Source organism: Pezoporus flaviventris, unplaced genomic scaffold (genome assembly GCF_033815535.1).
Source record: "Pezoporus flaviventris isolate CSIRO_AGI_PZ_B2104156 unplaced genomic scaffold, CSIRO_AGI_Pfla_v1 ptg000031l, whole genome shotgun sequence".
NCBI lineage: Eukaryota > Metazoa > Chordata > Aves > Psittaciformes > Psittacidae > Pezoporus > Pezoporus flaviventris.
The window spans coordinates 58,693,695-58,707,393 of NW_026892579.1; the positions used below are offsets into that span (position 1 = coordinate 58,693,695).

Below are 13,699 nucleotides of genomic sequence, written 5' to 3' on the forward strand. Positions count from 1 at the left end.
CACTTGCCTTCTGCAGGAGCCAGTGTGACAGCGTGGTGTGTGAGCAGCAGCAGGGTGGAGGGAAGGACAATTCCTTGGCTGCTGCCCAAACCTGGTTGCTCAGGGGGTCACTGAGCACTTTCTCTGTCACCACATAGGGAAGGAGCCGCATACGCTGCGACTCCCTTTCCTTGCACAGGGCAGACTCCTTACCTTTCTCAGGAGGGTCTCCAGAAGAGGTCTTCTAGCAGTAGTCTCCTCCTTGTGCAGTCCTAGATGATATGGTCATAGTGATGGTCTGATCAGCAAACACTGTGGTTGTGTTTGTTTTTCTTACCTGCAGTATGCAACAGACTACAGGATGCTGTCCAGAAACACTACCTCTGGAAATGTCACATGGGAAAAGGTAAGGTCACTTCTTAAGTTCCCATACAAACCCGTGTCAACTGTGATATTTGACTGCTTTGCAGTCTTTAACCCTTTCCAGCAGTCATTGGAAAGAAACAAGTACTTTTCTTTGCATGGAACTGAGACGCACGCAGAGCAGATGAGTTACTCGCAGCCACACAATAAAGCTGCCGTGGACAGGAAACTCGGGCTTAGCCGATCCTACCCTTGAAACCTTATTTTTAGGCATCCTTTCTTAGACCTGATCTCACTTGATCTAAATTTTGATTAGTCACTCTGTTATTTCCAAATAACTTTCTGTAGACCTGGAATTAAACAGCAACCAGGCTGGCTGGGTCTGTCCCCCAAACCTGACTCTGCAATAACAGTTTGGGGAGAATGAGCTTTTTTCCACTACTTAAGGCTATTTTAAGGGTTAGTTGAGAATTTTTTCTTGTTGCTATGCTGCTGGAATTTTGTTTGAAGCGGTAACAAGTGGTCTGATATAGACAGAACATTACAAATAGGCATTCACCCCATCTGACATGCGTGCACAGCAATGACTGCAGAAGGGCCATGCGATCCTTAAAGAGTACTTTCTCTTCTCGCGCCATTGCATCCTTGGGCAGTAATTCCCATACAGCCTAATGCTGCTAAAAACCAAGTTCAGTGTGAAAGGCTATAACAGTGTGCACTTAGAGTTTGCAGGGTGTAGTTATTCTTCAGGTACCTTTCATTTCCCCCTGCTTAAGACTCTTATTTACCTTCAGTGTCAAGTTGATAAGGGCTCTGTGGCAACCAGGCATCGATCAGGGCCAACCATATCCCCTGGACACAGACTTGGCTGTTGAGTATTTTTTTAATGCTTGTTCACAGCCATCACTCTTCTTGAAGATACCAGAATGCATCTTTTGGCAATTTAAAATGGGAGGTGGTTTTTCAGTTTTCGTCTTTCCTTTTCCCACTTATCAGGCTCCTGTTTGATGCAATATCAGAAAAAATACCCCAAGTTTGTCACCAGCACCTGTTTTTGCCAGGGGTAATGATGTAAAGGTTATTTCTGCTATGATTTTTCCAAAACTTTTCATCAGATGTTGGAGCAAAACCAGAGCTGAGCTGCTTTAATTCCACAAGACGCCCGACTGGCCCTAGGGAAGAAAGGACCAAATAAAAAGAAAGCATTGTCTCAGTTTTGTTAGCTCAGTTTCAGTACTGCTCTGACCATATTATTTATGGGTAGATGAGGGTTTAGTTTGGAAAGGAAGAGTTATGATTTTTGGATAATATGTAGTATAAATATCAGAGAGATAGAAGCTGGGTTCCAGGGAAAAAGATGCTATTCCTATATAATGTTTTCTTTAATCAGCAGAATACTTGATTGAAGAGGAGTAATGTTTTCTGTTTTCCATCTGAATAGGGTAGAGCAAAATTTTCCATTGATTATATTATTTTCCCCCTCGCTGGTTAATAGGTCTTGTCTTCTCTTGCTGTTGATAAGAATAGTGGGGCACGTAGATGTCTGCTCAGCCTTGTGGTTTTTGTTGTTTCACATGCTCCCTTCATGTTTACCTTGCTTTCATGGCTATATCCTCTCCGTCCCCTCAGCAGCAAGGTTTCCTGGGGCACAGACTATCTCAGTTCCCCATCTGCAGCACAGGGAAGCTGTGGGGGGACTCTGGGTTCCTCCTGTGTAAAAGTACACAAACCAGCGGTTGCTCTTCTTCCTCACATCACACGGCTGCATTCTCTTTTCAGCCGCCTACTACTGGGAGAGCTCAATGGCAGCAGTTGTTTCCTTGATAAGCATTTCATTTCAAGAGCTAAAAAACAATAGGATTTTCAGAGAAATTCAAGGACCAGAAGAGCTCCCTGCATCTTGCTACCAGAACACATGATTTAAAGCAAACAATAACGCATCCCATAGTTTATCCAGGAACAAAGCTCTCATTAAAGCTCTTTTTGTTTGGTGTCCACAATGCTGCTTAGTTTGGCAGCTCCTTTGGGGTGATGCACTCTTCTATTACAGTACAAAAAGGCTGTTCAGCATTGGCCAGTTTTAGGGCCTGGGATTGAGAGAATCTTCCGCTGAAGATTTACTGCTGGACTCTTTCCATGTTGTGCTCCAAGGAGGTGAAATTCCCTGGATGCTGGCAGATTGTCCTCTTGATTTGCAGGGAGCAATTTCTTGCAGTAAGTTACTAGTCTGTGCAAATGATGCACCTTCTGCCCACATCTGTGGTGATGGGAGGCAATGGTGAATGTTGGGTGACATAAAGAAACTGGGTCAAGAGAGAGAAAGGGAGAGCAAGACCTGAAAACAGGGACCTAGAATAGCCCTGGCCTTGTCTAGCCAGGGAAGTGGCATTCCAAATTAAGCACTAGGAGATTTGGCCACGGTTCTCCTGTGTGCCTTCCAAGCTCTGTCCTGCTCTGTGATCCTGTGTGCCCTTCACAGCTGGTGGGAAGCTGAGCTGAATCTTACAGATTCAGTATACTTCTGCCCTGTTCCTGAGAGTAGAGCTGTGAAAGCCCAAAGGACAGCTGGTTGCCTCAGGCTCGTACAGACTCACACCACTGCTTTCAGTGAGTCTCCGGTAGAAGGAGCTTATAAAGGACAGATGCTTTGCAAAGCTTTCGTATAAAGTAGTATAATGGAATTCCCTCCCAGTAACATCCATGTGGGAATGCTGGGCACTTCCAGCAGCTTAAAGCACTGAATTTCTGTTCCACAGCAGAGTCTGATGTATATGTTTTTGTCTGAATGAGAATCAAAAAAAAAATCACTCAGTGTCTTTAAGATTATTTTGTGTGTGTGCATGTGGAAAATGTTTGGGCCCATTATGGTAAAATTGTTGAATGAACCCAATATAAGATGTTATATTATAAACTAATGAGTTGGGAAAAAAACCAAACCCTAAAACAACCCCCCAAAAAATCCCAAACCAACAAGGTGAAAAGTTGTGTCAAAATGAGAACGGGTTGCATTCACTCCATATGCATAAAGTGTTTCTTTTCCGATGTAAAAACGTTCACATTTTGCCCAAGTTCCCATTTCCCAGAGAAAGCTTTGGTTTTGATGAACGGACGTGGCAGTGTTATTTTACTCCACATCGACTTTCTTCCTGTTAATGAATCAGTCCTATAATTTGAGACTCGTACATAGATTTGTGTTTGTACTGATAAATTGTCACTGAAATTCTTAGTTTCTCTTCAGCCTCATGGTAAGCTGTATCTCCTACCTAGAGTTATGTTTTGCCAGCAGAAGAGAACATGTGTGCACCACGTACACAATCAGTTCATTCAATAAATAGAAGAGTGTCATTTTTTTGTCTTAACTTTTCTAAGCACAGAAGAGTTTAGGGCTTTCAGGGACACAAAATGGAATATAGACAAAACTGTCCAGAGAGAAAAGTGTTACTGTGTGCGGAGAAAACAGCACATTTATTCAGATAGCTTTGGAAATAACCTGTGCCTCGTTCTTAATACCCTGTTCATGACTGCAGATCTTTCAACTGGAATGCTGACAATTTAGCCCTGAACAAGTAACTACCATTACATTGCAGAGCTTATATCTGATTATTTTGTAGGTAGCTAATAAAAAAGCCATAACCTTTGTTGTTCGTAAACGCTTTTGTTAACAGCAGTTCAGAGTTAATGCTTTTGTGTATAACTCATGGTTTATCCCCTTCCCTGCAGTACTTTATTTCCCCCTGCCACTGAGAGACAGGCCAGGTGAGCAGTACTTCCAGCAAAAACATCATCTTGAGCAGGCTGGATTTATAGAATCATAGAATCACAGAATAGTTAGGGTTGGAAAAGACCTTAAGATCATCTCGTTCTAACTCCCCTGCCATGGACAGGGACACCTCACACTAAACCATCTCACCTAAGGCTTTGTCCAACCTGACCTTGAACACTGCCAGGGATGGAGCATTCACAACTTCCCTGGGCAACCCATTCCAGTGCCTCACCACCCTAACAGTAAAGAACTTCCTCCTTATATCCAATCTAAATGTCCCCTGTTTAAGCTTGAACTCGTTACCCCTTGTCCTGTCACTACAGTCCCTAATGAAGAGTCCCTCCCCAGCATCCCTATAGCCCCCCTTCAGATACTGGAAGGCTGCTATGAGGTCTCCACGCAGCCTTCTCTTCTCCAGGCTGAACAGCCCCAACTTTCTCAGCCTGTCTTCATACGGTTTAGCATACCAGGTTTAGCCGCTCAGTATCCCAAGTTCTTTACTCAATGTTCATTTCAAGCTTTTAGCTCAGAATATGTTTTTCTTTCTTAAGGTTGAGCCAGCGTCTACTTAAACCAGCCAAAAGGCCAACACTTGTACACCGACCTAATCTGTTTGAGAAGCTCTTCCAAATAAAACAACAATTTGACATGAGCTTATGCTGCCAAGGTGGGGAGAAAAAACACTGTCAAAGCAGTTGTATTTTTATGTAGCCACAAGAACACTCATTCAGTTCATAGGATACTACCCTGGCAAACCAGCTCCGGTTGTCTTTGAGAACTGTGAAGGACCAGCAGAGCAGACTGGTTTTTGTCAATAGGTGGATCTTGGTTTTCTCCTCTGTTACTGTGCAGCCGCATGATTTTTGGGAAGGGGAACGGGTATTTCTTCTATTCTCTCTGCATCTCCCACAGCTGACATGGACAGATGAATGAGCAGTTTTCACAGTTTGCTACCTTTCTCTACCCCTCTCCCCCCTTTCTGCTTCATAACGTTGGTTATTTGCCCTGGTTTTCACCTTGGTATAAATATTGCACTAAAGCAATGGATGGAGCTGGCAGTTTCTGAGAGCAGATTCCCATCAGTGGTGTCAGAAATACGAGATGTTTGGGGCCAGCCCACTGCAAGCCTCTTGGAGGTATGATTTGTTTAGGCAGTAGAATATCGTAGTGTCAGCAGTGAATGATGCTTTGTGGAATAAGCAGAGGTAGGAAGTCAATATCACCAGTATCTGCCATTTATGTCTGCGGTCTCTCCAACACCCATCTTCTTTTATGGGGAAACAGGGGTTTCAGTCTTTTAACCACAAATGGATTTGGTGCCCTTACTGTTTCGCATCTGCAGTGGAGCTTGTTGTGAGTAAACTGGGGATGTTTGCTGTTCAGGTCACTGAAAGCACACATTTCATATTGAAGGGAATGAGGGAAGGTAGCGTCAGACCCTTTCCTTCTCCAGTGAATCCATGCCAGCTCATAACTAGGAAGGTTCGTATCTGGACTGTGTCCAGATCTTGTTTGGTTTCCTTCAACAAATAGGTTCTTCCTTCCCAAGGTAGGTTCTGCTTGTTGATTTCAGATCAATTGGACAGCAACAAAATGAAGTGATACCTTTGTTGGGTTTTGTGCTGGTCTTGCATCTAACAAACTGCCGGTTTTCTGCCTCTGCAGATCCCTGTTGGTACTGAGGTCGAAGGGATGAATATCCTGGGACTGGTGCTGTTTGCTCTGGTTTTAGGAGTAGCACTGAAAAAGCTTGGCCAGGAAGGGGAAGATCTGATTCGCTTCTTTAATTCATTCAATGAGGCAACTATGGTCGTGGTTTCCTGGATTATGTGGTAAGTGTGTGACTGCAGTGTATCATTATGTTTAGCTAAGGAATCTCACCATTTATCCATCTTTCCAGCTTTTTCCTACCAGATCTTTCATCACAGCAAAAGCAAATGTCATTGTGTCACTTGATGGGGTCTTTCCTTCTTGCTTGTGCCTTGTAATTAGTCAGTCACATACCTTAAGGTACCAGTCTGGAACACTTCAGAGGCTCTCCAGGACTCATTTTTGATTAATCAGTGGAAATGTGGGTTTCTACTTCAAAGCAGCATAAGCCGATGGCTAGCTGCCATCATGTGCCTAAAGGGACTGACCTTGAATGAATACAGGAGATGGAAGCAAGTGAGGAATATGGTTATGTGAAGGCCAGGAGTGTCTGTGCTTGGAGTGCACTTGCAAATGCAGTGTGTAACTAAAATCATACTCATAGCTTCATGCCTTCATTTTTCTGTTGGTCAGAAGGTTACTTTTAGTGACCTGAAAGATATCCAAGGGGTTTGAGAGAAACCCTGTTGAGTGCATGAGTACAGAGCACCACCTCTCCACTTGTATCAAAGTGTGATGGAGAACCTACATCCCTTTGTATAGAAGGGAGAAACAGTCTCTAGGGCTATGCTCTGAAATGGTAGTGCTGGCTATTGAGTGTTTGCCATTGTTGCCAGCAGAGCCTGAGTTACACAGTGGATTTTAAACCTCTGCTCCTCTTTTAAGATCTCCCTTGTTTTCTTGGGTAAAGCAGGAATTAATGTTCCCAGCAGCAATCAACTGTTTGTGCTTGTTTCTCCAGAGATTCTTCTCTTTTCCATTTCACATCCCTGAGAGTAGATATTTCCTAAGGTTGATCTTTTATTTTGTCTCCTGCTATTAATGAGCAAATCCATTGTTTCACTTACTTCCCTGTAGTCCAGACCTGTTTATAGGCTGAATGTTGCTCTGACCAATCTCACAAAGCTTTTGGCACCAAATAAAGTCTGTATGTTAGGAACTGGAGTGCACTGAACTTTCTCTCTAGGCAAGAAACCAGCAGTGGAGGAGGCAGGCACCTCTAGAGAGCAGTTCAGGCCACCTCAGCTGGGGTAGGACCAGCCTCCTGACTGGGTTTTGTGTCAGGTAGGGTGAATCTGGGCCTCAGAGCAGTATTATGGCTGGTTTTGTGCAGCTGGATGGGTCTAGGCTGCTCCTGTGAAACCAACAGTTCTAATACCTCACACACAAAACCAGACATATTCCTAGGGACAGCTAGCTAAAAATCAACAGTGGGACATTCCTTGCTCCCTTTCTAAAGCTGCTGGAAAAGCTATGAGCTTATCTTAGAAGAGGTATTTTTATTCCCTTCATTCTGCATTTTTCGTTCCTGCTATTTGCTTCCTTCCAAGAAGTAAAAAGGTTTTAACAAACCACCTGATTTTACACAGGCAGATCTCTGTTAGTTGCTGTCATAAAGGATTGAAAAATTCAAAGTCTCAAAGTAGCTTAAGTCTTTTGAGTGTAATTCCTTGGACACTGAATACTGATACGAGGCAGTTCTTGTATTCAGCTGATTGCAGTGCTAACACTTGAAGCCAATCAGTTGGTATATAATCCTTTACTTTATGGATTATTGGGACCACAGCTGGCTCTTAACACTGCAGTGCACCGTAGCCCTTACTTGTTCTCTTTCCTTACTTACAGCTCTTGTGTTGTCCTGGTATTTATTCAAAGTCTGTCAAGCTGCATGTACCTCCCAAAGGATATTTTGGAATGGGGGAAATCATACTACTAATTAAAAAAGGCAGCTTAAGCTTGTATTTAGTCCCATGCAACAGCAGCACTTTGGTCTCAACTTTAGTTCCCTCCCTCATCAATGATCCAGTCTCAGCTCTGAATCAGTGTTCGTGTTTGCAGAGCTTGCACAGAGCCAGGGCTCAGCTAGATCTGGCTGATTGGGGTGCTAAGAAGCGAGGTTCAGAGGCAGTATGTGCAGAACTGGCAGAGGCTAAGTGGGGACAGGTCAACAGGTTCCCCATGAGATTTGACCGAGGGAGCACAGAGGGAGTGTGCTCACACAGGCTACGAGGAGCTCATAGAAGGAGTGATGTGGGTAACTTTAAGGCTTGCCCCTTTCCAAACCTTTGCATGTGTAACCAAACGTTCTCAAGTTTTGTCCTGACTCCACAGATCAGCTTTTCTGAACATGGGCAGTGGATTGGAGGGAAGAGTGGGAGAGAAACCATTCTTTATTCCCTTAATGTACAGGCAGATCTCCTGTAGTCATGTGTGTGCCTGGGACAGGGTTCTGGGGAGCTGGGTGATCTTTTTGTGTTCTCAGTCTTAGAAGCAGAAATCTGTGGAGCACGGACAGCATCTGTAGAGGTGCTCATACACAGGCTTCCCAAGCAGAACTCCAGAGGAGCTGACCCTGGGCATGAAGTGATTCCTGCAGTTCATTAGTAGATGTGCTGCTGTAGGAGCAAGGGCAATTCTGTGTTTTCAGGGCTGTTCCCAGCTGGGACCAGAGGTGTGGCTGTGGCTCGCGGGTTGGCCCTACCCCTGGATCAGCTCCAAGTGCTCCTGACGAAGGCAACATCAAACAAATGCTGACGTCCTAAGACGTGGCACGTTTCTAGATAGGGGGCATGGGAGTGTGTGTGTACGTGGCTGTTGGCTTGAGTGTTGCTCTGAAAGCCTGGTCACTTAACTTCGTCTTTGTAGGCATATAGCAGAGTTAGCTGCTGTCTTTGGCACGTGCATCCACAGCCTTCAGCTGCTATGGGCATAGCTTTTTCTTTCCTGCGCTAAATATGTTGTCACCCTGTATGTCTGCCATTGGAATGACCTAACTTCATACTTCTGCTGGTAGTCACCGTGTCTGTAAGATCCTACTCTTCCATCCCTTTCTGTGCTCCAGTGACATGACACGGCTCCTTTTTCTTTCCTACCATCTGCTGTCCCTTCAGCAGTGACTTTAACTTTAGGTCTTTGCCTGCCTCCCTGATAGACTAAAACTCCACACCAGTGTGTTGTGCTTATGGCTTCTGCCAGCATTTCTGCTTCCCGCTTGGCTTCCCTCAGCATTCTCCTAGCTGAAACAGAGCTCTTTCAGTTTGACACTCTTCCAAGCAAGAGTGTTAAGAGAAGCCTTCCAGATCTGCTTAACCTGTGCGTGTGATGAATAAGGTGTTACCCTTCACTAGAAGCAGCATATTCCTTAGGAGAATGCTGTCTCCAGGACAGAAAATGCCATATTTTCCAAGACCTTTTTGTTTGTACTTAATGACAGGCACTGTTTCTTTACACAGGTACGTACCTATTGGCATCATGTTCCTTATTGGGAGCAAGATTGTTGAAATGGAAGATATTGTGGTTCTGGTGACCAGTTTGGGAAAATACATCTTTGCCTCTATTCTGGGCCACTTCATCCATGGAGGAATCATTCTGCCACTTATTTATTTTGCATCCACACGTCAAAATCCGTACCGTTTTCTCTTGGGACTTATCACACCATTTGCCACTGCTTTTGCCACTTGCTCCAGGTGGGTTTCTGTGCTTCTTTGGGGATTATAGTCTGGTTACATTTGTCAGTGGAACCTGGTTATATCCCAACACCAAACTGTTTTGAGATTTAGGTGTGAGTATTGTTCCTGAGATTGCAAACAGATACTTGTGAACATAGAGGGCCTCGCTGCTGTCAGCAGCTGCCACACAGCACATACTGGTAAATAGCTGTTGAAAACAGTTCCTCAAAGTATTAGGACTGTAGCATGATGCTGAGTTGGAATTTTGGGGGGGGAAATGTGAAAGAATTGGCCTTAAAAATGATCCTGCCAGCTCTCTTTTCAGTTTTAAGTAAAGTGAGGGTCAGTGGTGAGGGACTTTGTCCTGAGAATTTCAGTTCTCCAAGTTCAGAAGGATCTGGAACAAGGTTAGGCTAATTTTGCAAGAGCAAAGCAGATGACATGGGTGACATGATTTAGTGTGAGGTGTCCCTGCCCATGGCAGTCGGGTTGGAACTGGATGATCTTAAGGTCCTTTCCAACCCTAACTATTCTATGATTCTGTGATATATTAGTTAGTGTAAATGGACTTCATATTGTTGATGTCAAAGATTTGGCCTGATCAACTTCCATTTGTCATATCCAAGCTGTCAAGCATTTCATTTACACTTCTCTCAAGAGGCAAACACCTGATCAAATACCATAACTATACACAGTCTTTTCAGGTCATCTCCAAAAGCAGATGCATGTCTGCCACAGGAGCTAAGTACATCCAGTAGGAGAGGGTAACTTATAGTGCAAGAAATAAATGCAACAGTGTTCATTCTGTTTGTTCACTTGAGAAGGTACTCGTACAACGTTAACAGAGATTGCTGTTGCATGTGTTGTGTTTATTTTGGCATCTGCCAGTGTCTTTTTGTGGGTTGAAACTTGATCATGCCACAGCCCTGCTAGGCTGCATTACTGCGTTAAGTCATGAGTTCTTGCTTCTGGGAGATTAGAGTTCTTATCAGCTATTTCTGGACGGAAGCAGATTATTAAATATCACTGCTCAAGACCAACAAGGCGGTTCCCTCATTGCTGTCGTGTCAGAGAGGGACTGTTGAAATGGCATCGTTGTCTTGACAGCCCTGTCTGCAGCTTGTTAGAAACATGAAAGCCATGAGCCAGTGGCTTTCCATTCAGTGCACCCTGACGCTTTTGATGTTTGATTTTTCCCTGTTCTCTGTTTTCTAGCTCAGCCACTCTCCCGTCAATGATCAAATGTATTGAGGAGAACAATGGAGTTGACAAGAGGATCAGCAGGTTTATCCTTCCTATCGGGGCGACTGTAAACATGGATGGAGCTGCTATCTTCCAGTGCATGGCAACTGTGTTTATTGCTCAGCTGAACAACGTGGACCTCAACGCTGGGCAAATCTTCACAATTCTGTAAGCTGCTTGCTATTGCAACCGCGTCCTTCTGGCCCCCAGACACATTCATGCCTGTGGTTTCTCTGTTAATAGCTAGCAGTTTGCATTCCACATCTCTGACCTAAAGCTGGTGAACTTCTATGAAACATAATTACAGGGTGATTAAAGGATGGAGTCTTTCAAACTTGGTAAGATTTGCCTGAATCTCAGTACAAGGTGGAACCTGGGAAGGGTAATTGAATTCCGAAACAGACTTTGAGCTGTTTAAAGCTGTTTCTCACATTCCTCTCCTTCCTCAAGCATTTCACTTCCCTACCCTAAGCTAGGTAATCGAGGCATGCTGCTCTACCCAGAAAACTACCCCTGATTCCTCCTCTGGATGTCTTGGAAGATCCTTCTGCCACCTCCTCAGTTCCTTATGTATTGATTTCATATGAAAGACTCTGCTCCTGCTTACCTCTGCCCTTCCTACCATGATGTCATTGCCTTCCCGGGTCAGACCCGCTATCATTCCCCTCCTGGCTGCTTTGCTCCACTATTCCTCTACCACCTCAGCCCTGCCTCCTTCTGTAGGACTCTCTCCCCTCCCATGTCCCATAACCTATAAAGTGTCATTGCTTTCATTTCCCTGCTCCTGAAATGAGGATCCTACAAGGAGTTCTAGCCCCTCACTGCTAAGAATTCAGACCTGTATCCACCAGATGCCTCTTAAGGCTGGTTCCTGGCATTTTTTACCCTCCGTGGCCAGGTTTTATTTCCTTCCTTATTGCATTTCTTGGTATATTATTTGTTTATCTAAGGCAGGGCTGGCCCATTATTTTCTTTGCAGCTGGTCAAATTAGCCTTTCAGGTATTCTTAGTGAATCAGGAGTTAACACAGGCCTGAGGATTACGCAGTGATCATCCAAGGAGAACTCAGTTGTAGACATCCGTACATGAAAAGGTGTGTGGTCCATGTCTATACCACATGGACTGCAGGTTTCCAGCTCCTGATGTAGGGTTTGTGCTGGAATGCAAATGAGACAGAGAAGGGGCAGTACTCTGTATGTCAGGGTTTACCTTTATACACTTAGGGGCAGGAGGCATGATGTACTTGGCATATTTGAAGTGACAGATGACTTGGAAACGGATATATCGGTAAGGCAGCAGGATCTGGTTGTGTTGGTTGGGGTGTTTTGCCTTTTTCTGAAAGGGCAATCACTGTATTAAACACAGAGCCATGGCCTTGATAGCTGCTGCGGATGCCTGCTGAGCCACTGGGCTCTGCACCCATTACTTTGCATCAGCAGGCAGGAAAAAGATTTGCCTGGGAAGCAAATGATCCTTGTGTCCCATGCTGGCAAGTTTGTTTACAATTCCCATAGTGGGGAAGCGTGGGATGCGAGTGTGGAAGAGGAGCTGCTGCTAACGGGGTGTGCAAATTGATTTGCAGTGTGACAGCTACTGCATCCAGCGTGGGCGCAGCCGGGATCCCAGCCGGAGGAGTCCTCACCATCGCCATCATCTTGGAGGCCATTGGACTTCCAACCAACGATCTTTCCTTGATATTAGCGGTGGACTGGATTGTGTAAGTACTTCAGGCCACACATATCTGCTGTTAATGATGTGTAGATGGAAACATGGAGCTTCGTAGTCAAAACAGTGCAGGGTAAAATAAAACCGTACAATATATGGTTGCCTACAGGACTCTTGATAGATAATGGAAAAGGGGGTCCCTTCTCAATTAAAGCAGTAGGATAAAATCAGAGTCACAGAATGGTTTGTGTTAGAAGGGACCTTAAAGCCCATCCAGTTCCAACCTCCTGCCATAGGCAGGGACACCTTCACTAGAGCAGGTTGCTCTAAGCCCCATTCAACCTGGCCTTGCCAGTTTTGAAGTCCTCCAGTGAGTTAAATGTGGTTGCACACTCTGTTCTGCTTTCACAGTGGTGCCTTTGAGCAGGCAGTTCCTTATGCAGCTGGAACTGGATGGGCATTGCCAAACATTTCTCTGTGAGCACTTGGCAAAATGAAAACATATTTCTTCCTGGTCTCAATTTCCGTAGGAAGATTGTTAAAAGTTTGTTCAGAAAGTGTTGGTATTGCTGGAAATCAGTTGGAAATTCGTGTGGAAAGGGGGGAAAAAGGAAATGGAGTCTGCGTGGTGGTGGCAAGCTTTTTTTGTCACAGGTGGGAAGCAGTCTCCATCAGAAGCAGTTGTCGGCTATTGTTGTTTGAACTGTTTTTATAGTTCAAGACTGGTCAAAGCAACAACCAAAACGTCACAGAGAGGTGCCATCCATTGGCAGGGTAGGGACATAGAGGGTTTGTGACACTCATCACAGTGTCACAGCTGGAACATGCTGCTGGGAGTTCCAAGTTTAATACACAGTATTGCCACCTTTCTTTTCCATCTTCTGGGAAACCGATAAAAGGTCAGGATTTTGCTTCTCTTCTTTACAAAGCCCATTCCCTCTGCCTGCCTTCGTTTCAAGATGTGTAGCATCCCTCTGTGGTCAGCAGTGTTCTAATCAAGGAACTGAGCCTTGTGGTAACAAAAGGGGAAAGGAGGGAGGGAGAGTCCAGTGTCTTGTTTTAGTGCCAGCTGTGTGATCACCAGAAAGGACCACAGTTACATGTTGAGCACATGTTGAAGTTAGGCTCCAGAATGACCAACAGAAGTCTCAGAAGGCACGAGAAGAAATTGTTCTTCTTTATGACCCATAAACTGCCTCCATTAGACCTCAGGACACAGTAGTTTTGTGACATGGAACCAAAGCTACTACTGGCAAGAAATCCAGAGAACGCAGTCATTCTGCCTGCTCCTCTTCAGAAGGCGTTTGGGTTAAGGTACAAGTCTCTATAGTTAAAAGAGGGCTGAGTGCTCTGAGTCACCTTCTGGATA

General features: G+C 44.7%; 1 protein-coding gene and 1 long non-coding RNA gene across 2 annotated transcripts in view; both read left to right on the top strand.

Moving 5' to 3' along the window:
• Positions 1 to 13,699, top strand: part of LOC133273243 (uncharacterized) — a 168,973-nt gene that overhangs the window by 102,353 nt on the left and 52,921 nt on the right. The gene's annotated exons all lie outside the window — the stretch shown is intronic.
• Positions 1 to 13,699, top strand: part of SLC1A4 (solute carrier family 1 member 4) — a 35,185-nt gene that overhangs the window by 11,858 nt on the left and 9,628 nt on the right. The window contains exons 3-7 of the mRNA XM_061461452.1: positions 323 to 385; positions 5,771 to 5,937; positions 9,208 to 9,441; positions 10,639 to 10,833; positions 12,248 to 12,382. Coding sequence (XP_061317436.1) covers positions 323 to 385; positions 5,771 to 5,937; positions 9,208 to 9,441; positions 10,639 to 10,833; positions 12,248 to 12,382 — 794 coding nt within the window. The remainder of the gene's footprint in view (positions 1 to 322; positions 386 to 5,770; positions 5,938 to 9,207; positions 9,442 to 10,638; positions 10,834 to 12,247; positions 12,383 to 13,699) is intronic.